A 25,146-nucleotide genomic window follows, 5' to 3' on the forward strand; every position below is an offset into this window, starting at 1 on the left:
GCAACATAAACCTTTGTGGAAATCTAGCGACTGGTCCTTCTTTATAAGACGTCTGGTCTAGCCAACCACCTTACTACAGATATACAGCATAAAAAATGTGCTTCAGGTTATAAAAAGTTTCAGTTGTACTTGAAGTAAATGCACATGAAATTTTGGCATGACCTCCCTGTCATGTTGCACAGTCTGAGAAGAACATATCCTTTTTTATTTTAAAATCCAGTACCTGGTTGCTTGTGTTGAAATGATCAGATGCAGTCAGCCATGGTCAGCTCATGAGCTTTAGCTTTGACTTTAAAAGGCCACAGAGACACTCTTGTAAGCTTTATAGGTGCCTAAAATTTTATTCATCTTTAGTAATGAATCAAAATGAGGGGAAGAAGCCATTTTATACTGGACTCCGGCCTAAGGCCATCACGCCCTCTCCAGTATATCAGGGACCCTGGGGAAGGCCCCTTGACAGTAGAGATTGACCGTTAAGTCAGTCACCTCATGTCTGACTTAACTCACAGAAGCCACTTTATCTGTACAGTTTTACACATGTGCACACGTGCACCGAACGCAGACTCGCTTAGAAATGGCCATTGAAATGGCGCGTGATAGTCGGAAGAGTGGCTAGCCGTGGTGACCCCTGACCTGGCAACACATCTGCATACCTAATCTAACAGCGCCTTCCAGTAATGCCATCTATTATGTGATGTATTGATTGATAGGTTCCTTAAGAAAAACTTAAATTCCATGTACTCCATTAAGAAGTGGTCTTACGTTTTTTCATATTTCCATTAAAAAATGATGTAGAAGTTTTTGAGCCCCAGAGAGTTAACCCCTTAGCATGGTTTTCTGCCTGTTAGATAAGTCAGTGTGTTCCTAATTATGAAAGCTCCCAAGGGAGGTCTTTCTTAAAAGCGCTGTGTTGAATCGCAATACTGATGTCCTTCTGACTGCTTTCCTTCTCCGCAGCATGGATCAACAAGGCTCTTTCGTTCTTCCAGCAAAGGCTTCCAAGGTACAACCCAAACAAGCCATGGTTCCTTGATGACAAACAAACAACATCAAGGGAAATCAAATAATCAGTATTACCATGGCAAAAAGAGGAAACACAAGAGGGACGCCCCCCTCTCAGACCTTTGCAGATAGTCGGCGTCGTGCGATGGACTGTCTTCTGTGTGCAATGATCTCACGCGCAGGACAGTTGGATAGGGACTCCTGGGAGACATTCGGGAGCCTTACCCTGTTCAGACGTTGATTTAGCAACTGCGTTTTTTCCCAGCTCGCCACGGAATGGATCATGAAGACTGACAACTGCAAAAACAAAAAGGAAGCAAAAAAGGGGAAAAAAATAAAAGGCTGCTCATTTGATAAGTCATATGCTATAACAGGGTCATTTTAAGATTTAAAGCTTGAATGTAAAATAAATCTATTTCTCATTGGCTTTATGCAGAGTTATAGGGGATAGTATTCAGTGTGGGTAGGGTGATAGAAACAAGAAAATTTCAGAGGATGGGGTGGGGAAGGAAAACACAGGTATCATATAGGAAGTCCAAATTTTAAAGGGGAAAGTGATCTGTGCATGGTTTTTTTTTTTAATATTTTTGCATATATTTACCATTTTATTGTGTGTATATATAGATGACCATATAGGAAATTGATATTTGTAATAGTGGATTTGTTAATACTTTTTACATAACAACATTACTGTTTAAATTGTAAACAGATTTTTCTCAGGATTAGTTTGAAAAATAATCTGAATTGTCATCTTAACATCCATCTATAGGGAAGTGATTAGTTCTATTACTCAAATTCGTTTCCTCAGCATTGAAATGACTTAATAGAACCCTCGTGACCTGCTGCAAAAATTTTCCTCTAAAGAAAAGGTTATGGTGGCAAATGACGTTTATTTTATTTTGTAAAAAAAAAAGAAAAAAAATATGTGCTATGTACTTTTCTGTAAACACTGAAAAATCTCTAGTCATCTCTAAGAATTAACTTGCAACTGTTTCTATAGTGCTGTCGTCTTGGGCAGTGGGCAGTTACATGACTTCGTGTTTGTTTCCTTTGCAGTCTTTTTTTTTTTTTTCTTCCTAATAGGGAAAAAAAAAAAGGCCACCCGCATCTGGTCCCATCCCTGTTGCAGTGAAACCTCGAGTTCCACAGACTTCGCATGCTGGCTCCTCTAACCCTGTGTGCTGCGTGTGCTTGTTTTCCTCATCTCTTATTCTTTTCTAAATTCATGCTTAACTACTGTGGGAGAGAGTAACTGTAAACAGCTTTAATTAAATCATACTTATAAAAAACTATTTTCTTAAACTCCACTTTATGCTTTTTGGTATTGTTGATCTTTAAAAATTAAATGGTCTTTGATAATGGATCTATTTTGTATTGCCTTATTAAGACCAAATACTTCTTGTCATCCCATTCTTTATCCTCTCCTTTCATGGAATTGTTATCTTTAATTAAACCTTTTTTAAACATTGGCTTGTTTCAATCATACTGTAAATTTTGGTTGTGGTCAGTTTTGAGTGCAAATGAGATGTATCATTCTGTTATTCATCACGTGTTGAGTTTGAAACTCAGTTGGAAATATTTAATAGAATGTAACTGGTATTTCTGAAAATGCTTTCTTTCAAGGTGAACGCTCTTACGTTTAGCATCAGTGTCTATGGCTCTGTTAATTACAGCCATTTCTGAGATGAGATTCTTTTATATATATATACATATATACATATAAAGTACTATTATTGGCTTTTAGGAATTTCTTTTATATACATTTATGAAATACTGAAGACCAATCAGACCGTTAATGGACACTTAGTGCAACTTTTTATAAAGAAAATAATGCTAAAATAAGACCAAAACTGATGTCATCACTGAAATTAACAGTTTTCAATATGTTCGTATTTTAATTCACAACGGAAAAATGTGTTCCAAAACTGGAAATTCATAATACTTGTGTAAAGCGTGGAAGATTTTAAATGTGATGTTATTTTGACAATGTTTGAAATTTTAGAGTCACATTTTATTCTGATCAGAATTTTTATCAGGATGTTGAGCTTTTGTTTTTTTGAAACTAGTTTGTCATAACATATTGTGCATAATCACAGTATTTATTTTCTAGGATTATTGTGAATGTGTAGACTTATGTTTACTGCTAAGGGAACAATTATTTATAAAATAATATTAAATCCAGTATTAGCTGCCTATTTCAGACATTTAATACTTGCAGAGATCCATGTTACATTTACCACACTGAAGTTTTGTTTTGTTGTTTTTTTTTTTTTCAAGAATCACCTTCATTGTTGAAAGTAAATGTACTCTTAGGGTGCGGATATTAGTGTTCCAATAAGCATGTGATTATATTAAGGTGGTGGTAGCGGGAAGATAATCTTGATTCCATTGGGAATCTTAGGTTTTCGTAAATTTATTGGGAAAATAGTTTTTCCTGTACTGCTGACGTTTCTTTTTGGTAAACAGTATCTTTCTAAAAGAAAAGCATGAAGGAGAAATTGAGGTGTGTACATTTCCTCAAATGACCAGCATTGTATTCGTGAATACTGTGTATCTTGCAATGAACAGCGTGGAAGCTGTTCATTTTTCAACCTGAAGTAAAAAACTTTCAAGAACTTTTAGTTTGCCTGCTCATTTGTTTTGTACATTTCATCTCTGTATTTGACTCCTGTCTTTTTTTATTTTTTGAGTTTAAATACTTTCTCTAAAGATTCTGTGACTGTGTCGGAAGCGTGCCATTTAGATATTACAGTCCATCCATATCCATGGGGCATAACCTTCCTGTGCTAGTGCTTGCAGAAAGGGACCTTACAAATTCTGCCTTACTGTAGTGACGTTTCTCTGGCGGTCACGTATGTGTACCTGGCCGGTGTGGAAACTCCTTAAAAAGTCACAGTAAGCTTTTCAATACTGGTTTTTCGAGGTGCTGAAGTGTCAGAGGTGTCCGTCAGCGCAAAGTCTGAGTGGTTATGCTTTGATGATAAAGGTTAATGCATTTTTTTCTTCTGAAGGTGCCCAGTTTTTAGTCGGTGATTTGTTTGGAGATGCTGCACATGGTTTGCAAATCGAACTTTGACCTGTGGGATCTACCGGTTTTACATGGAGTTGCCTTCCAGTCTTTAACAGTTGACCATATTATATTTTTGTTCTGAGTGTTTTACTTGGAGTTTGAACCTCTCATTATTATTTAGGTTATCTGCTTTGGCTCCACATATTCCTGGATAAAGTCTTCACAGGCAACATGTGGTAGGGAGAGCATTTTAATGGTCTTTTTTTCTGCTGGAGTCTCATATCTCCATGCCTTCTCTTTCCATTCCGTTCCCCATGTTATGCTATGTGTACGCTGTATTTCCCTTAACCTATGGACTAGTGTTTGGGGGCTCTGAGCTGTAGGTGGGTCACAAGAGAGTGACGGCTCTGAGCTACAGGACTGTATTGTTGGACATATATTCATTGCAAAGACCTCTCTAGTGACAAAGATGTAATTTCTTAGGTTGCTCTGTAGAAATCCCTGGGACTCAACATCATAGGGTTTTGTTGATAAGTTTTGCTGATGTTTTTATTGTTCGTGGCGTGCCTTCCCAATTTTAATATTGATCTGAAGCTTGAAACCAGTCGGTTCCTTCAGTTACCACATGCTGTTGATTTCTTAAGTGTTCCAGTCACTAACTCTAGATTGTTAATAGGAAATTAGTTGCTTGTTAGTTAACTTTTCAAACATTAAATGGTAAAATATCAAAAGAGATATCCCCAGTTTTGCTGTGATAAATATTTAAATGTCAAAATGAATAATCAGAAGAGTGTATGCTTGTCCATCAGTTCTTACTCTCATTAACTGAGTTAGTGGAAAGCCACATTCTCATATGGTATTTTGTGAGCAGCGTAGTCAATAAATGACTGTTAAACCTGAGTGGGCAAGTTATATTTTATAGTTACGGTTTATCCTGATTGTCATCAGTTGACGTGGTTCATCTGGTGAAGTGTGTAGAGAGTGACGTGGTACTGAAGTGAGAGCAGAGATATGTGTGAGCAGTTCCTTGGAAAGGCTGCTGATCTGTCGGCTATCCAGAGTGAGATATTCACTTAAGGAGAATTTTTGGCTAATAAACTGCTATTCTTCTAAAGTTGGTTTTACTTGTGTCAGGTTGGGTATTTTGTTTTTTTTTTTTTCCTGAATATTTGGCTTTACGTTTTCTACTTGCGTGTGTGTATGCCTTACTAAGTTTAAGTGTAGCCCAGTCCACAGTCTGCTCGCTTGAAGGAGGTAACACTTTAGAAAGCAGTTGAAAACAGCAACAGAGATAGCGCATCCTCTTTGATGACTAAAAACGTGAGGTGTTTCCTGGATTTTCTGAGAGAAACGTTAGCCGTGTCAGTAGAAACAGGGAAATCAGGTGTTATCTTATTCCGTGTATTTCAGCAAACATGTTGATTGGTATTTGCACATCATCTTACGTTTTGCATTTTAATTTAAGTCCTTTTGGTTCCACACAGTCCTGGCTTCTTTTCATTGCAGCAGCTTCTCCGTGTCCTGATTACAGGGAAGGTCTGCACCACAGAAGCAGTCTGGGAGAATTTGTTAGGAGTGTTGTTTTCTCTTAAAGATGCTTTTGGTAACAAGAGATTATGAAACAAGCTGGTCCTTACCACTGCTGGGGTGTGTGGGAGGGGAGATGGAGGAGGCCCAGGAGAACCACGCTCTAAAGCCAGTAACTAGGTGAAATTCAGTCCTTGTCTCTCGTGGGTTAGTCCGCCATACCTTTTTAAAGAGAATGGGATCTGTGGTTATCAGCCACATTCTTTGAGTTTCAGTTTATCTTCACCTTTGCACTTGGGTTCTGTGCAGTTCATGGCTGTTTCCTAAATCATTTCATACTACTTTTATATTTGGTTGCAGTTTATGTTGTGTGTTTCTTTGTCCCTAAACATAATCTCTCTCAAAATTTAAGATCGCCTCTCTCTGGTTTTTACATGTTGAAATTTAAAGAAAGTCTTTTGAAAGTCCTGTAATTATGAAACATTTCAAAGACTTGTTATAAATATCAGAGTCTTCACACTATACTCAGGACTATACTCAGGACTTAAAAAGCACCATCTTATCAATGTGGTGTTAAAGATGAGAAGTTAGGTGGCAGCTAGTGTCGTTTCTGGGTATGAAATGTGAAGGACTATTGAGATAAACATTTTTTAGTGGAATACACATAGAAACATGTATTTAGCAGTTTGATGAACCTATGTTTGTTTTTAATAACCTTTTATTTATTTCCTTCTTTGATTAGCATTGCCTTCTGTGTTAAGAAATGCGGACTCCTGTGAGGTGCTGGAGGTTTGAATCATCCTTGTCTAGTTACCGCTGCAGAGGCACTAAGGAATTTACCAGAAAATGAGATTTGATACAAATGATTTATGAAATCTCGACATTTCCTGAGGTCTTATCACTGGGCACCAGTTACCAATGCTATGAGTGAATTGCACATCTGGAAGCTTTTTTCTTTCTTAAGCTAACAACAGTTTCTTCAAAGATGTGAATTGTTTGCCTTAAAAATTTTATAAATTGCATTTCTACACACATCTGCCCCCAGTGCTTACCATTGGGTTTATTATTCACCATCTGCAGTTCAATAAAGGCTTTGTGCTTTGATTTATCTTCAAAACCTCTGGTATGAGCCTTTATGTAAGATTTGAATAGTTACTTTAAAAATTACCTTGTAATTCTAAGGACAGCCCAGTTTGCACTGGTAAGAGGTTGTCTTGTATGTGTACAGATAGCATTTCTGTGGGTTTTCATTTTTTTTAATGCCAGCAGAGGAGTGGAAGAAGCTTGAAGATGTTTTTCTTTTTCCCTCCTGCCCATGCCCTAGCTTCCCCGATGGCTCAGCAGGTAAAGAATCCACCTGCAATGCAGGAGATGTAGTTTCAACCCCTGGGTCAGGAAGATCCCCCGGAGGAGGAAATGGCAGCCCACTCCAATATTCTTGCCTGAAAAATCCCATGGACAGCGGAGCCTGGCAGGCTATAGCACAAAGGGTTGCAGAGTCAGACATGACTGAGCTCACGTATCGTAGCCGAAGATACCCTTTTGGCCTCCTCATAGGCATTGTAAGACTATGGTAACTGACTCCTTCGAATTTGGATATTGGCAAGTACTGGCATAGTTTTATCCTTTGCTTTAATATAAAGGGTTGTGCCTGCTCTTCTAAGAAATTGAGTCACCATGTTCAGTGGAGCAGATCACAGAGACAATAGAGTAATGAAAATGTTAGGTTCTCCGAAGAACAGAGAGAAGCAGGGTTAATAAGCGCAACCAAAGCATGCGTTCAGAATCCCTGCTCGCCCAGGGAGCAGAACTGGCAGCCCTATGGCAAGGACTTGCTTGCCTGGAACCCGACTGAGTGGTGGTGGGGAAAATCCTGGATTGTTTGCTTCGGGATAATTACAAGCTTCGTTTCGGGTGAAGAGTCGCTCAGCAGTCTGTAGGCAACTGGCTGGTAAAACCAGACTGCCCACTCCAGCAGTGATTTCTTCTGTTCACCTCTTACATTTTTACTGGAAATGTTCTTTAAAAAAAAAAAGTATAATCCTGTTAAATAGCATCCCAGAAATTTCTCAAACTAAATTGGAAAATAAACTGAACGTACAGGACGATTTTGTCCATATACCCAGACAGTGAATTTACTTCCATTCCTCAACGAATATATGAGTGTATGTTACATTGTGAAGAAATGTAATATGTAAATATCCACATGAAAGGAATTATTTACCCTTCACCCTCTTAATCCCTCAGTATTAGAGCCAGCTACTTTAATATTTGGGGATGTGTACTCCCAGTTTTTAAAAAGTACATTTTTATACATAAATATATCTGCACAAACATAATTTCAGAGGGGTCTTTTCCCCATCTTACATAAGTGGTATTCTGTAGTAGTCTGCAAATCCCTACCACAGAGAGAGATCTTTAGCGGTCTTTCCATGTCAGTGCACATCCAGATCTACTTTTTTATATGCTGACATTTGCTTGCAAGTAGCTTTGGTAAATTCACATGTCAGATGCCCCAAGGCTCTGAAGCTAATAAGCACTTATGAAATGTCCAGCACTTTTCAGCTCAACTTGGATCGGGGTTTTATAAAATACTGCTGTTTGATGGCACTTTCCTTCTGAACTTTTACTGAGGGAAAAGAAACAGTCCCCTGGTTTATCTTTTAGGTGAATTTTCATGAGTTGCTTTTTGATACTTTTGTTAGGATTTAAATGTTATAAATGTGGGGGCTTCCCTTGTAGCTCAGTTGGTAAAGAATCTGCCTGCAACGCAGGAGTCCAGGGTTTGATTCCTGGGTTGGGAAGATCCCTGGAGAAGGAAATGGCAACCCACTCCAGTATTCTTGCCTGGAGAATCGCATGGATAGAGACGCCTGGCAGGCTATACAGTCCATGGGGTCGCAAGAGTTGGACACGACTTAGTGACTAAACCACCAAACCACCACCAAATGTTATAAATGCAACATGGTTGGTTGAAACTATACCCTGCTACTTTTTTCTATATTTCCACATTAAAAAAAAAAAAAAGGCTCTGGCAAAACTGATGAAAAGATAGTTGTATTGATCATTTTCCACCCACCTGCCCCCTAACTTAATCTTTTAAGACCCTGTCAATAACTGTAGCAGCAACATCCATAAAATTCTCTCTAAAAATAAGTTGTCTTAAAGCAGAATGAATCATACAGTGAACCAAGAAAGGGAACTTCCAGAGAGGAAAAGAATCCTGCTATTTGGGTCAGGAGAAAGCAGAGAACGGCCTTGGATTTTGTTGGGAAAATCTACTGGAAAAATTTGTTGGAAAAAGGATGAACAGTGGCTGTGGGAAACCTCTGTAATCTTTCAGTTCAGCTCAGTTCAGTCGCTCAGTCGTGTCCAACTCTTTGCGACCCCATGAATCGCAGCACGCCAGGCCTCCCTGTCCATCACCATCTCCCGGAGTTCACTCAGATTCACGTCCATCGAGTCCGTGATGCCATCCAGCCATCTCATCCTCTGTCATCCCTTTCTCCTCCTGCCCCCAATCCCTCCCAGCATCAGAGTCTTTTCCAATGAGTCAACTCTTCCCATGAGGTGGCGAAAGTACTAGAGTTTCAGCTTTAGCATCATTCCTTCCAAAGAAATCCCAGGGTTGATCTTCAGAATGGACTGGTTGGATCTCCTTGCAGTCCAAGGGACTCTCAAGAGTCCTCCAACACCACAGTTCAAAAACATCAATTCTTCAGCACTCAACCTTCTTCACAGTCCAAGTCTCACATCCATACATGACCACTGGAAAAACCATAGCCTTGACTAGACGGACCTTAGTCGGCAAAGTAATGTCTCTGCTTTTGAATAACGCTATCTAGGTTGGTCATATCTTCTCTTCCAAGGAGTAAGCCTCTTTTAATTTCATGGCTGCAGTCACCATCTGCTTTGATTTTGGAGCCCCCCAAAATTAAGTCTGACACTGTTTCCACTGTTTCCCCATCTATTTCCCATGAAGTGATGGGACCGGGAGCTATCATTTTCTAAAGCGCTACTTTTTTATCATGGGATGGTAGGATTGCTGCTATAGTCTGTTCATTAGCAGTAAAGTCTGATGAGATGGTCTATATTTAGCAGGTTAGCTTAGGAATACAACAACTTCGACTTTAAAGTTGGGACCATTTTTTATGAAAAAAAAAATGCTTTCTACTTCTTATCTAAGAAAACCACTTAAAAATACCAATGAGAGAAAAAATTCACATTTTATGGCAAGACACAGATTGAAAGGTAAAAGTTTACTCTGCCTGTTTGGACCGCCTCCCTCCCCTCTGTGTGCATCGCCATTATGCAGTAACCAGATACCCCCAAGAGCAGAAATACCTACTGAATCATGAAGATCAATTTTTCTTCTTTCTGGTGCCAGCCATGTAACTCCTTAAAAGGTAATATTCCTTTCTCAGTCCTGTAAGGTGTCACGATAATTTGTACATGCAGACATCTTTGGTAGACTATGTACGATGCCAATATATTATTTTCCTTAAAGATGCCAATCGGTGCAAAACGCACTGGTCAGACGACCTGGAGAGATGCTGGGCTGTACCTAATGGAAGTTCTTAAAGACTTATGACCTTATTAATGTTACTAGCTATATTACTTGTATTTTGCCTATTTTGCAGGATTACTGTCTCTTCCATTACCAAACGTGTGACTGAACTGCAGGTAAAATTAATGATTGTTATTGTTGTCCAGTTGCTAAGTCGTGTCTGACTCCTTGCGACCCCATGGACTGCAGCACGCCAGGCTTCCCTGTCCTTCACTATAGCCGATGATTTAGGCAACTTGAGACAACTGATCAAATAGATAATTTAATAGTGTAACTCCATATGTGGGAAGAAGCAACAAGAGGGAACCGCTTTCTGGGCCATAACAGACTAGTAAGACAGGCGGCCCAGAGGTTTCTGGCTCCTGTTAACAGGGCCTCATCCGGTAACAGCAAGTTGAGTGGCCTATCAACGAAATCCTCGCCTGACTTGGGACCAAGCATTCTTGGTGCCATGAGACAAATTGGTCACAAAATGCCTCCCAAAACTTGGGTCAAAATTAAGGCCAAAAGGTAAGGGGTTGTAAAATGAAGAGTGTGACTCAGCATCCAGTCATCAGCCACTGCAGCTGCTGACCCCCAGTACATCCTGAAAGGGATTCAGGGTAAAGATCACCATGAGGCACCCTGTGCTCTGAAAAAACCAACAGACTGGCTCTCAGATATTTTCAGGTGAAAATGTTATGGCCCTCGCATCTTGTCATGCACATCACAACATATCTATGTTATGATCTTGCATCTTCCTATACTTAGAAAACCATTAATGAAGACATTTCCTCATGGCCAGCAGAAACCTTCTACTGAGACGGGTGCTTGGTTGTAGGTACCCACTTTGCCAGAATCACATCTGTGCTGGCCTCCCTGCCTAAAGTCCTAAGCAGTTCTCAGAGCTCTCTGGAGAACTATAATCCTCAGTTTGACCTGAATAAAATTTACCATTTCTTAGACTGACTTTTTTCATCAACAACCCAAGCTAATATGTGAAGCCATCTGTTTGGGAAATAGCATAAATTTGTGTTATATGTGTGTTTAGAAAGCAAGTAACTAATTCAGACTTGAAAACAGGATTAAAATGTTGATGAGAAACCCATCAGAAATAAAAACGTCAATTTTTTTAAAATTATGAAAGTATGATAACACATTTAAGGAGACTTTGAAACTACAGAGCAAAGTTATATATAATTCCACTGTCTATTACGGTTATTTAGGTAAATTAAGACTTAGATGGAGTTTCAATATCAACTACTCAAAATTTAATAGAATGAATAGAAAAGTAGGATATAGTAGGCCTGAGAAGCACTATGAACCAATTCAACGTAATTAAAATTTATACAGTTTTCACACAACAGCAGGATACATTCTATTCAAGTTCCCATAGACTATAAACCAGGAAATGCTGGAACATATCCAGGGACATAAAGAAAAGGTGCAAAAATGTCATGGTCTAAAGGTACTGAAGTCATATAGTCTGTCCTCTTATCATTGTGGAATTATGTTAGAAATCAATATCAAAAGATGTGAAAACAACCCACATATTTCAAGTGCAATGTGACCAAAAATGTCAATGTTTAATGCCAACATTAATGTGAAAGGTAAGGAGAGGGTTAAAAGTATCAAGTGGCCTAATCAAGTGGTGTATCAATCAATACTCCAAAGAGTTATTGCTCCATTTGGATTGCAAATCACTTTTGTACTTAAATCACTTAGCAGGTATCTTGAGGAATGTGGTTTCATGCAAGCACTCAAAATAGTTGAAAGGTGGTTACATCGTGCATCTTATTTTTAAAATCCAATTCAAGAAAACAGTGCTTTCACGTAAGTAGGCAAGGCATCTCTACAGGAAGATCCAAGTGATGGGGGCAAGGTAGCACAGAACAGCCTGTGGAGAAAGTGTGTAAGGCAGCCAGGCTGGCACAAGGGGGTCCTGACAGGTTGGGCTGGGCCCTGCCAAGGTGAGAAGCAGGTGGATCAGGCCAGAGCAGCAGTTTTGTTCATCGTTTGAAACCAATAGTTCTAAAAGTTTGTCTCCATTCCCTCTGCTTTCTACCTCCCCACGTTTTGGGGGAGTAGAGTGTTTGCTTGCATGTCTCTAAATAATATGCCTCTAATACTCTTCTTGACTTTTTTCATACTTGAAATTATGTACTGACTTCCCACCAACCCTGAATTTCTGTGCCCCAGCCTCCCAACAGTTACACTGAATTTTGCTTAGCAAATGTACAGTGGTTACACTATCATTACTGTGTGGATGCTATTCTCATCCACTGAGATGTATAACTCTCTTTCTTTGTACAATTTTTGTTTGTTTCTCCTGGTGTTTTGTGTGTGTGTGTGTGTTTGTGTGTGTTTCCATGTTAATTCACCATCAGTTCAGTTCAGTCGCTCGGTTGTGTTCTACTCTTTGCGACCCCATGAGCTGCAGCATACCAGGCCTCCCTGTCCAACACCAACTCCCGGAGCCCACCCAAACTCATGTCCATTGAGTCAGTGACGTCATCCAACCATCTTATCCTCTGTCGTCCCCGTCTCCTCCTGCCCTCAATCTTTGCCAGCATCAGGGTCTTTTCAAATGAGTCAGCTCTTCACATCAGGTGGCCAAAGTATTGGAGTTTCATAATTCACCATAAACTCTGCCAATTTTCCAAGTCTCTCCAAATGCTAAGGTACATCAGAGGCATCTCCCCTGGAGCTTCTGCCCTGCTGTGCCTGAGCATATCACCCTGGTCTGTCCCACTTCCCACCTGGACATTCCCTTCATGTTCCCTGTGTTGCACCTCTTATTCTCTGTATCCTATGCTTCCCTCTTTTCGGTAAACTTTCTCCTTTCATTAGCACACATCCCCCAGTAGTTTGGGCTTCCTTCATAGTTCAGTCGGGAAATCATCGGCCTGTAATGCAGGAGACCCGGGTTTGATTCCTGGGTGGGGAAGATCCCCTGGAGAAGGAAATGGCAACCCACTCCAGTATTCTTGCCTGGAGAATCCCATTCACAAAGGAGCCTGGTGGGCTACAGTCCGTGGGGGTCACAACTTAGCAACTAAACCACCACCAACCAGTAGCTTCCTGGAAAAGGGTACACAGAAAATAAACACCTGAAAATGTCTTTGTTCTTCATTTATGCTCAACTGATTGGCTGGCTGGGTATAGAATTCTGAGTTGGAAAACATTTTTCCCTCAGAATTTGAAGGTATTCCTTCATCTCTCTCACTGTTGTGAGAAAAGCTGGTTGTGACCTTTTTTTTCCCCTTTCTTTCAAAATGTTTAAGATCTTCTCTTTGGTTCTCAATGGCCTGAAATTTTACTACTATGGAACTTTGGTGGTTCTGTTCTCAGCAGCTGTACTTGGCATTAGATAGCATCACATGACCTTTAGTACTGAGAAACCTTGAATTCTTATTATCCCGTCTGGCATCTCATGATCATTATTACTGGAAAATCTTGCATTTTTTATCTTCCTCTCTTCTGTTTTCTTAAGAATGCCACAGGTATTCTGATAACTGTGTCTCCTGGACTGATCTCTCATTTTCTTATCTCTTTATTTTCCATCTCTGACTTTTTATTCAACTTATCTTCCAACCTTTTTAATGGCTTTTCATTTTAGCTATCATGTTTCATTTGAGGTGTTTTTTTTTTTCCCCCTCAGATGCTCCTTGTCAAAAAGTCGTATCCTATTTGATTTTGTGGTTATGACAAATTTTTGACTCTCTGAAAATATTAGTGATACAGTTTTTGCCTGTATAGTCTCTGTGAACTTTTTCCTCCCTCCTGTTGTCGTGGACTCTGTTTCTCAGGGTTAGAGGCTTTCTTCGGATTCCTGGTATTTTCTTGTGGCCTACATGTGTGTAAAGAATGGGGCCTAACAAGTTCGTGGGACACTCTGGACCCAGTGTGGCAGCCAGCTGTGTGCTTCTCTCAGGGTGATCAGGCTTGATGGGGGTCAGGGGAGGGTCTCCAGGGGCTCCCCACAGAATCCCTTCAGCCTGGGAGGAAGAATCTGGCTGCCAACATCCTGGGAGCTAGCTGAGTGAGTGGGGAAGAGGGCTGGCTTGAGGCAGGGTGGGGTGGGGGGCGGCGGTCAAGGCTGGCTGTGTCTCAGTTTTCCATATAAATTTGCCTTTAAAATTTCTCTTTTGTGACAGCTGGACTTGGTGTAGTCCATTCCAGAGACTTTTTTTCTTTTTTTAGCTTTTCCAGAGAAAATCCCTGCAGACTTCTGTGTGAATGAGGAGGGGTACTCAGCTGGGGGTGGGCGAGGGGGGGGGGGCAGTTGGTGGTCAGGGTTGGGGAGAGGCTGGCAGTCTTCACTGCTTCTGAGGTTTTCAAACTACCTTCTTTACTTGAGCTCTGTCATGCTTCCTGAGATACTTGGCACTTCCACTTTTCAAGACTTTGGAGCTTATCCCAGTATAACTGGGACTGAGTCTTCGTTTCCCCAACTGCCAGGGGAAGATTCCATTTCTCATGTCTGCAGAGTCAGCACCACTGGTCTGCCTGCTTTTCACCTTCCAAATCCGTACTCTCCACCTCCCCTCTCATTTCCTTCATTCTTACGGGACTTAAAAAATGCTTTCATTGCTGTTTTAGTAGGTTTAAGGGGGCAGCAGTAAACAATGGGTTCAGTCTACCATCTTTTCTGACCAGTCTTTTGCCTTCAATGTTATTGAGATACAACTGACATACAGCACTGTGAAAGTCTAAAGAAAGGGTACAGCGTAATGATTCGACCTGGCGAGGTTTCTAATGTAAAATTGGGTTGCCAAGAAGGGTGTAGGAGACTATATCCCAAACCTTGAGAATGAGTTATCTCAGGGAATGGCATTTCAATCCTTCTTATCCTTGGATTGTTTCATTTTTCTACTGTGAAGTACATTTCCCCTTTGTAATTAAAAATTGATATCCACCAGCCCATACACAGGTACTCACAGGGCGTCTGTCCTTGGCAAGACTGCTAAAGGGAGTGAGGAAAGGAAGAAAGCTCCTTCTTCCTTAGGGGTAAGTAACAAGGACCGTCTGGCTGGGAAGGTGGATGCTGCTCCACACAGTAATGAGTGAGTAAGTTGGACCAGGTCTGGAATGACAAGCACCAACCTCAGGAAACTTGTGTGCTGTCCTGCCCAGCCTGATAAGGACAAGGGTTGAGTTTGCTGAGATAAGGCAAATCATAACTTCTCCTGTCATGATTTATTTTAGGTTTTTGAATCTTCTTCTCCTTACACAAGTGAAACAAGGCCCCTGAACTATCGTCTACCATAGAAATTCATTCAGGCAACAAACGTTGATGGTTTTCTAGCAGCAGACGCTGGCCCTGTGGAGGGGGGTGGGGTACACTGCCCCTGGGGCAGTTAGAGGGACTCTTCAGACAGATGCGTTTTCAACACTGTGGATAATTAAAATCACAAACTTACTTGATGTGGGCATTTGGAGACCCACTCACCTGGACAGAGACCTGCACCTTTTAACCGCAGCCCTTCAGTGTGGATTTGACTTCCTATGCAGGCTTCTCCAATCCAAAATTACTAATGTACCTTCTTTTGTAAGTTTTGTTTTCATGCACAAAGATCTTGAGTCTCTTGGTGACTGTTGTTGTTACTACTCTTTTAATATGGTGTGAGTCCCATTTATCCTTACAATTTAGAATATACTATATTGCCTTTTGGGCTTCCCAGGTGGCTCAGTGGTAAAGAATCCACTTTACCTACCACGTAGGAAGTATAGGTTCGACCCCTGGGTTGGAAAGATCCCCTGGAGAAGGAAATGGCAACCCATTCCAGTATTCTTGCCTGGAGAATCCCCATGGACAGAGGAGCCTGGTGAGCTACACTCCATGGGGTCTCAGAGTTGGATACAACTTAGCAACTAGACAACAATAATAAGAGGTGCTATTTATCAATAATAATTCTGCCTCAGTAGTAGCCAATTCATCCAATACTATATTGATGAAGCCGTTCCTTCCCTTTCTGATTTCAAGTGCCATCCTTGACACGAACTAAACTCATGTGGAGGTTTTTTACTAATGCATGTTCACAGACCCACCCCAAGACCAGAATCTCTGGGAATAGGATCCACCCATATTTGGGTACCAGTGCCTTAGAGCCTTACTACACAGGCTGGCCGGAGGACCAGCAGCGTCGTCATCACCCAGGAGCTGTGCTCAGTCGAGTCTGGCTCTGGGGCCCCGGGAAACACAGCCCACCAGGCTCCTCTGTCCATGGGATTTTTCTGGCAAGAATACTGGAGTGGGTTGCCATTACCTTCTCCAGGAGACTTTCCCGAGCCAGGGATGGAGCCCTCATCTCCTTCTTTCTGAGAGGATTCTTCACTGCTGAGCTTCCAGAGAAGCCCCAGGGTAAAGGGTGGAAGGTAAAACTCTTGGTGGCCACACCAGAACCGCTGCATCCGAAACTCAAAGCTGGGCCCTGCAGTGTGTGTTTTCACCAGGCCTCTGGGTGATTCTCATGCTGGCCAGTTAGAGAATCACTGACCGAGGACTTAGGATGCAAGAAGGCAGCCACTGAGGTGACCACAGCACTGATGGGGTGATGGAACTATCCTGGCAGTTCTTGGTGAGCACTGAGGCAGGCGTCATGGTTAACTCACTTTCTCCAGCTCTGCTTTCATGTTTGCTGTCAAGAGAATTGGTCATAGAGTTGCATAAAGATGATACACACACGAAAAGGTGGGAGGTCGTAGAATCGCTCCCTGCCCTTCCCCCACCCCATCACCCACCCCCAACCCCCCCCCACACACACACACCGCGGTGGGGCTGAAGGCTTCCAGCTGAAGGCCTGCAGAGAGATTGCTGAACACAAGCCCCAGCTGGGTCATCGGATGCCCAGGGCCCCGCCTCTCTCTCTAGGGAACACACTGCCCCAGGGCAGAGGCACTCACTGTTCTTGAGGCCTTGGAGCAAACAGGTGGGTCCTCTCTCTTCCTGAGTGGTGGCGGGGGAGGGGCTGCAGGAGGTGGCAGCATGGATTCTGAGCTGGCTCTGCTCAGTTCTGCTGAGGATTAGGTCTGCCTGCCCCAGCTTCCCATTTCCTGTGGAGGGAAGTCCCAGCCGCTAGGAAGACCTTCCCCTGTGAGCCCTGGGGAAGCAGCAGTGACCTGTCAGGGCTCCAGCCCAGAAGACCAGGGGCCACCTTCTGGACACCCAGAGGCTGTGGGAGCCCAAGGCAGTGCCCGGCCTGTCTCTGGGGAACAAGGCAGGGCTTGCTGCTGACGGACAGAGGGCTCAGCTGGGATCTTCCCACCCGCCACCTGAAATGGACATCACCTTCCAGCGTCCCATCATCTGATTCCTCATAATAGTTCCAAAGTAGGTGGCCTCTGGGCTGGGTTTTAAGTCCACTGTGGGGTCAAGGCTGTGACACACGCTCAGGGTTTCTTCCCCATGGGGTTACCTCTGGGTACCTGACTCCAGGATTCCATCACACGGTCCCAAGTAGACCACAGTTCATCAACCAGCTTTTCACAGGATCACCTGGGGTTTGTTCAGTTGCAGACTCCTAGGCATCTTTCCTGTGGGGCTCTGGCCTCTGAGGTTGGACCTGAGATATGGGTATAACAGGGGCTCACTTGATTCCTCTCAGCAAAACGGGAGCCCCCAGGTTCCACGGTGAGCATAAGGACGCTTTGGACAAGTGGGAAGAGAGCTCACGCAGGTCTGTGAGCTTAAATGCCCTCCTCATCTTGATTACCCCCTTCAGTCAGTCTCCTCTGTCCCTCCCAGCGGTGACTCAAGAGGAGGGTTTTCTTGCTCTTCCAGCCTTGGTGCTTCGGAAACAGGACACAGTGGTGGTTTTTGTTTGTGTTTTTTTGCTGCCAGTTCTTGGGCCCCACCCTGGGTTGTCGACAGCGGTGAGTGGGGTCATGACGAGGTTACGACACCTACTTTCTGAGGACAGCTACTTTCTGAGGCAGGCTTGGTCTTCCTGGTGCCAGAGAAGAAAGTCAGTAAGGGCCAGACTCGCGCGGGCGTTGGGGCGGCTCGGACCTCCAGACCTCCTAGGAGCTGAGGCCCGAATGAAACAGTAGATTACGACTCGTTTCCCGCATCTTGGCAGGAGGGTACCAGACCAGTCTATGGATCCTTTAGAAACGGGCGTTGCTAGTGGGGGTGGGGTGGGAAATCGGAGCAGAAACAGCTGAAAGAGTTTGCTAGAAAGTGTTTCCCTCTGGTGGGGTGGGGCTGCACCTGGCGCGTCCAGACACGTGCGTGACTTTGAGGAAGAAATGAGTCTGGAGAAGGTTTTATTTCCTGCCCACGTTCCCAGGGCGCCTGGCCGCTGGCTCCCACACCCGTGTGGGCAGGCGGGCGCCGGCCGTGGGGTGTCTGCGCGATTTCAGCCTTTCTGGGGGCAACCGAGCAGGGCGGCGGCACGCGGCGCTCCCTCCCGGCCGCGACGTCGCGGGCTCGGGGCTGGGCCGGGCGGCCAGCGGGGGGCGCCTGCGGCCGCTCCGCCGCCCCCGCCCGCCCCGCGCGATCCGGCCCGCGGCGGCGCGGCCACTCGGGCGGCGGAGCGGCCGGAGCGGGAGCCGCGCGGATCGGAGCGGGCCGGCAGGTGAGCGCGCGCCGGCGCCGGCGGGGAGGGGCGCGGCCGGCCGGGCCGAGGGGGCGCGCGGCCGCCAGTCGGGTCCTCGGAGCCCCGCGCGGCGGGGCGTGGGCGTGGGGGGCGCGTCTGCGGCTTCCTCGCCTCCCGCCCGCCCGGGCCGCACCCAGACGGAGGGGTGGGTGTGGGCCGGGGCGGCTGCAGCCGGGCCCCGCGCTCGGCCCGCCTTTTCCCCCGTCTCAGGAGCCGGGAGAGGCGCGACTCCCACCCCCCTGCCAGCAGCTTGCCCGCGGAGCCGCTTTCTCCAGCCCGAGCTTGGGGTGGGTCTTCTCAGATGTCCCCCTCCGTCAGGTACTGCGGGGAAGACCCTGGCCCAGACAGGACCCCAGCGCAGGAACTGGGGCCCAATCCACTCTCCGGATGGCCGACTGCGACCTCACTGAGGGGCATGGCTCTGTGCCCCCGGCTCCGGCACCCTCCAATCACTCTGTTGGAATGCCCATTGGCTTATGATGGTAAAGAGGGGCTGGTTTGTCGGGTTTCTTAGGCTCTGACAAGGCAGGGGCCCTGGAAGATCAATGTACTCTGCTTAAAGTAAGAAATAACTCAGAGAGAAAACTCAGGTAAGGACAAGACTAAGGGCTGGCTTGGAAGCCGTCCAGCTACAGCCAGCAGTGAGCAGGAACCCCATGCCTGTCGGGGGCCAGGGTGGTGTATAGAGGGAGAGCTGGCAAGACAGAAACCTAACCTTTCACATGAAAGGGAAGCGAACCATCCCTGGCTGGGGTGAAATGCTGGAGGCTTTCTCAGTGTGGGCTCTAGTTGTTCTCTCTCCTGGTTTATATCTTGGATCCCCTTTCCCAAAGGCCAAGAACACTTTTTCTTTCTGTGGCCAAGAGCCAAAGCTGGAAAATGAGAGTTGGGGCCGTTTCATTACAAGTAGAGCCTTTAAGGTGAGAGCCACAGGTGCCCTTAGGGGCTGGGCTGTGTCTGGAATGGCCAGATCTGGACTGGCCTTAGGTGCAGGGCCCTCATGGCTTGCTGAAGCCTCAGACCTGGTCCAACAGAAACATGAATGAATGAATGAGCAGCAGGACTGCAGTGGTCTCAGGATGTGAAGCTGAGGGGACTTGACAAGCTGGGGCTCTGGGCCCTGAGAGGAGGGCCTCTGGCATTCAGTCACTGCTTTTCCACATGGGCAGGTACCCTCCTAGGAGAGGGGAGAGTGTCCCCCTGTGGACCTGGAGCTGTGGGGGCAGATCCCTGGTGGAGTGAGGAGGCCTCATGGGAGTGGCGAGCTGGGTCTACAGGGGGCCTTTTGGATCTGCCTCCCCCTGTACTGAATGTTTAGGGTTCTCAGTGGCTGGATCTTCCTCAGCCCTTGATGTCCTCCGGCTTATAAGCGTGGTTGTTCTTGGGCCTTTTATGGAGGAAGGCGAGAAGAGGTGAGAGAATTCTAATTTCTGAGGCCGGATGGCTTACAGAGCTGTGGGGTGTTTCTTGTACCGTTTGATCCTGTGAGTTAGGACAGAAATGATCAACACCATTTACGAGTGGGAAAGCTGAAGTCTTCAAAGGGCTTGTAGCAAGTTAGGCCTGGAGTGGGGACTAGGGCCTGGCCTTCTGGTCTTCCTGTCCAGTTTTGGCCCGGTTCTGGTGGAGTCTCAGTACCCATTAGGAGCCTGATCACATCCCCTAGGCAGTCTCAAGTGGGCCTGTTAAATCCCCTTCAAGAGTGAAACATATTGCCTGTCCACCTACCTGCCCAACTCATCCTTCTTCCTGTTCCTACTACCCCCCACTGAGGGATGCTCTGGGGTTTTGCTACTGATCCTACCTTTTGGAACCCCTGCTTTTGTAACTGGGCTCAGAGGGACTGCTAATATGGGGATAAAGACTTACATAGCCTCCATGGCAACTCCAGCAAGGGAGCCTTGAATGGCCTGCCTGGGCAGGAGGCAGAAAAGCGAGTTAGACGTGGTCCCTGCAGTCGGAAGCCTGCTGGCTAATAGGGGTGACAGAGTGGTTACAGTTTAGTCCCAAACACCTCTGTAGAGAGAGGCTCACAGAGTAGCAGGCCATCTGTCTAGAAGGATAGATGGAGGAGTCTTCACTGCGATATCTTTTTTGAGGGGGGCTCTGTTAATAGGTCCTTTTCTTGTTTATTCATGCTTTCTGTATTTTCAACATTGTCTACAGTGAAGAAGAAAAGCAAAACTTTCTTGTTTGTTCTGGAAGTGTTTCAAGAGCTATTCTAGCTTCTGAAACTTTAAATTGGGCTTGCAGGTGAGGTCTGTAAACTTCCACATTTAATAGCGTGTGCAAAAGGAAGGTGCCAGGATTTTGAGATATTTTAGCACAAATTAGCCTCTAGAGTGGCCTGGAACTCAGGCAGTAGACGACACTTGGATCTGTTGCAAAGCTGCTTATTGGCGGCGTCACCTCTCCTGCTGCGAGTCTGCTGGTATTTGTGGCTAACGACTGACCGTTGAAGAGCTGTCTGATGGGGCCTGGCTGGCGGGTGGACAGGAGCCAGAGGTGATGGAGGCAAGGTTGGTGGCAGTTTCCAGCCCTGAGCCACACCCATCCAGGAGTCAAAGAGAGTGGTTTCCTAAGCTGATGCCGCCTGGTCTGGGTTGGAATTGGGGGCAGGCGCTTTGGCCAGAGAAGAGTGGATGAGTCCACATCTCTGGGGGTCCTCACTGAGGAAGCTGAGTTTTACTTCCTGAGCGTGATCAGCCCGCAGCCTCCTGCTCCTCTCTGCATGTAACACAGGCTGGGTGATGCCCTGGAGTCCTGAGTCCTCTCTGCTTCTTGCGGTGAGAACTCCACTCCCACCCCCAGCCCTTGCTCCTCCTCCTTCCTATAAACCCTTTTCTCCAGTCAACTCTGTTATGTATGTTAGGACATGCTCAATCCCCTCTTGGACAAGGGACTCCAGGGATGGTGTGGGCCAGGGGCATGGCTTGGGGGCCCTTTTGATTTCAGGCTCTGCCCCCTTGGGTGTTTGTTTTCCTGAGATTTTTGGACATGGGCATTTGAACCTTGACTGTCACTTTAAGAGGGGAACTAGAAAGGCAGGAGCCGTGGTCCTCCCAGCTCTCCACTGCTCAGCTTGTATAGAGGGAGCTAAATGGGGCCTCTCTGGTTAGGGTGGGCATTGGGCCAGGGCCATTGCCAAGTGTGGGGAGCTGGCAGTGGGAGGTCCAGCCAGTGTGTGCACAGGAGGCCACCCCTTCAGTTAATGACCACCTGCTGAGTGAGGTGGCTGTGAGCAGCTATCCACCTGTTTGCAGAGAGAGGCACTGTTTTCAGTTGTTAACAACAAAGGCTAGTATTTGCAAGCTTTTATTCCTGGAGGACAAGAACACATGCTCTGGAGGGCATCTCTTAGGCTTGAGTCCAGCCTTAACGTTTCCTAGCTGTGTGACTTTGGGCAGGTGCTTCAACCTCTCTGAACTTCAGTTTCTTATCAATGAAAAGGAGATGGAATAAGAATACTTATCTCAAAAGCCAGGAACAGCTTCTGATTAAAAGAGGCCAAAGTGCCATGACAACCAAATGCAAATATGGGTCTGTGCTGAAACACATTGCATGAAGAGCATCATTAGGACAGCTGACGGAATTAAGTATGGACTGTAGACTAGACCCGGACTGTAAAGAAGCCGCCTGCAGTGCAGGAGACCTGAGTTCGATCCCTGGGTCAGAAAGATCCCCTGGAGAAGGAAATGGCAACTCACTCCAGTATTCTTGCCTAGAGAATTCCATGGACAGAGGAGCCTGGTGGGCTACAGTCCATGGGGTTGCAAAGACACGTGACTGAGTGACTCACACTTTAGATTAGAGTGTATTAATATTAAATGACCAAATTAATATTAAAGACCAAATATAGGGCTTTGATCTTAGGAAATATGCACTGAAGTATTTAGAAGCTCACTGTATAAGCCCACTCTCAATATTAAAGAGAAACATATGGATAAACATAATAAAAGTGAGGCAAAATGATACAAATAGGCAAATCTGAATTAAGGTATAGGAGAATTCTTTGTAGTTTTCATGTAACTTTTCTAAAAGTTTGAACTATTTCAAAATACAAAGTTAAAAGAATGCCTATCTAATAGCTTGAATGAAACCACATTAACTCATGTTACTTAGTGCCTGGCACTCATTGAATTTAACTGCTGTTGTTACTGTTGCCTTTTATTATCATTAATATGGACAAAGTGTATCTTGTCTCCTTGTTACAATACCATGGGCTATTTTTCCACTTTACAGATGACAGTTGAATCCCAGAGATGTTAAGTGGTTTGCTCAGGGCCACACAGCATTAAGTCCAGAGAACCTATAGGAGAACTGCTTGAAATTTATTTTGGATTAATCGCCAGCATCTGAAACCATGAGATTTTATGTAAAAACCCAGATTTTTTTTTTTTTTTTAGTTATATATATTAACATATTTGTAGTTATATATATATAAATTATTTATTTTTCAGATTCTTTTCCATTATAGATTATTACTAGGTATTGAATATAGTTCCCCATGCTATGCGGAAAATCCTTGTTTATCTATTTTACATATAGCAGTGTGTATCTGTTAATCCTAAAACAAACCAAAAAAATGAAGCTGCTAATTCATGTCCAACTCTTTGCAACCCCAAGGACTGCAGCCCGCCAGGCTCCTCAGTCCAAGGGATTCTCCAGGTGAGACTACTGGAGTGGGTTGTCATTTCCTTCTCCAGAGGATCTTCCTGACCCAGGGATTGAACCCAAGCCTCCTGAATTGCAGGTGGTCTCCTGCATTGCAGGCAGATTCTTTTACTGACTGAGCCAGCAGGGAAGCCCCCTGTTAATCTGATACCCCTAATTTACCCCCTGCCTCTTCTCTTTGGGAATTGTAAGTTTGTTTTCCAGGCCTGTGAGTCTGTTCCTGTAAAAACTCAGACTTCTGATTTCCTTTGATAACTCAGAAGGCTTGCAGCATTGGCCACACTCCTTTGTGACAGCTGCTGGGTGAAGCTTGGCAGCAGAGCGTCCTCACACAGAGCTTCCAGTTTGCCGTGGTGCCCAGACAGCCAGCCCGCCTGACTGTCCCCTCTGGCCTCTGGGGGCTCTGAGCTTGCTGTCTGAGGGGAGTGTCAGTGCACACCCGATCCCAGGGTGCCAGGCCCGGAGGCCGGGGCTCTCCCCTGCCCCACCCGCTCCCGCTTGCAGTGGGTGCCCCTGCTTGGCCCAGCCTGCACGTGAGCACCTGCCAGGTGTGTGAGAAGAGGCCGGGGGCTGCAGGCCGGCGGAGCAGGAGCCCGAAGGTGTGTAGCTCCCGCCCGCTCTGTCCTGCCAAGTTCCGGTCTCCCCTCATCCTGCCTGCAGCCTCAGCAGTGCTCCTGGCTCTGCAGAAGGGGTAAAGGGTGGTTTGCTGATACCCCATGAGGAACTGCCCGAAGGGCCCCCAGCGTGCACTCTTCGTCTTGGGTTGGTGTATGTAGGTGGGTGATTATTTCTCTTCTCTGAGTCTCTGGTCTTCCTCTGTAAAATGAGGCTGTACTGCCTCCATGAAGGGTGGTCAGAAGGTTGGAGGCTGGCACATCAGGTGGGGGTCTTGGGATATGGTCGTAGGACTTCCCTGGTGGCTCAGATGGTAAAGCATCTGCCTACAATGCAGGAGACCCAGGTTCGATCCCTGGGTTGGGAAGATCCTCTAGAGAAGGAAATGGCAACCCACTCCAGTACTCTTGCTTAAGAGAATCCCATGGACAGAGGAGCCTTGTGGGCTATAGTCCATGGGGTCTCAAGGAGTTGGACAGGACTGAGTGACTTCACTTTCTTCTTCTTTCACTGTTTCACTCTACGCTTGGCCTCTGATGCCCCTGGTTCCCAAGAGGCAGCAGAATGAGCAAAGGCTGGGAGAGAGGGCACTGGTCCAGAGGGAGTGGGGCAGGGAGGCTGGGAAGGTGTTGTTCCTGTGGCCTTGTGGGTGTGCCTCATTGCCCTCAGTCTCACAGAGGAGGGCACAGGCCCCATGGCCAGGTGGGAGGGGCTCGCCTGGTGGGTTTGGTGTCTGACAGATGGGGAAACTGAGGCTCAGAGAGGCAGGGTGACCTTGAAGGGGAGTCCCACACAGCCAGGCAGCTTCTGCCTCCTGGGCCAAGACCCTGAGCTGCGTTCCTGGGGAGGAGGAGAGGATCAGCTCATTTCTTATTTTCAGATGGCTTGGATTTTGTGTTAATTACAGAAATAATTCTCATTTATTATTAAAAAGCAGAAAACCTAAGCAGTTAAGTGGGGGAGATAAAACAGAATCTGTGCTCATTAATGTAACCCAATAGTGCCTTGATGTAGTCTTTCCAGATGATTTCTTGTGTGTTGTTGTTTTTTTTTTCAACATGTGACAAGAAGAAAAAAAATGAATATCACATTTCTTATTCTGTCCCGCTTACTCCCAGACTTTGGGAGTAGAGGTGCTGGGTTTCCAAGACATGTATTGGGCTCACCCCAGC

The 25,146-nt window shown here is 45.4% G+C and overlaps 2 protein-coding genes and 1 non-coding gene across 16 annotated transcripts in view; all 3 read left to right on the forward strand.

The window, feature by feature from the left end:
• Positions 1 to 3,617, forward strand: part of TENT4B (terminal nucleotidyltransferase 4B) — a 69,380-nt gene extending 65,763 nt beyond the window's left edge. For all 5 annotated transcript variants that reach the window (XM_042231584.1, XM_012189745.5, XM_027977819.3 and 2 more), the window contains one exon: positions 958 to 3,617. In XM_042231584.1, the coding sequence (XP_042087518.1) occupies positions 958 to 1,134 (177 nt within the window). In that variant the 3' untranslated portion in view covers positions 1,135 to 3,617. The remainder of the gene's footprint in view (positions 1 to 957) is intronic.
• A 13,372-nt stretch (positions 3,618 to 16,989) lies between these two features.
• The window catches only part of ADCY7 (adenylate cyclase 7), a 64,485-nt gene continuing 56,328 nt past the window's right edge, over positions 16,990 to 25,146 (forward strand). For 2 of the 10 annotated variants that reach the window (XM_042231588.2, XM_060397920.1), the window contains exons 1-2: positions 18,609 to 18,664; positions 19,004 to 19,167. In XM_042231588.2, coding sequence (XP_042087522.1) covers positions 19,101 to 19,167 — 67 coding nt within the window. In that variant the 5' untranslated portion in view covers positions 18,609 to 18,664; positions 19,004 to 19,100. Of the gene's footprint in view, positions 17,419 to 18,021; positions 18,171 to 18,608; positions 18,665 to 18,766; positions 19,168 to 25,146 lie in introns of those variants that run through there. The other 8 variants (XM_027977824.3, XM_027977821.3, XM_060397927.1 and 5 more) reach the window with 7 other exon arrangements.
• TRNAC-ACA (transfer RNA cysteine (anticodon ACA)) lies at positions 24,270 to 24,341 on the forward strand. The gene has a single exon. It is a non-coding gene; the product is annotated as a tRNA-Cys (tRNA).

Source organism: Ovis aries, chromosome 14, assembly GCF_016772045.2.
Source record: "Ovis aries strain OAR_USU_Benz2616 breed Rambouillet chromosome 14, ARS-UI_Ramb_v3.0, whole genome shotgun sequence".
NCBI lineage: Eukaryota > Metazoa > Chordata > Mammalia > Artiodactyla > Bovidae > Ovis > Ovis aries.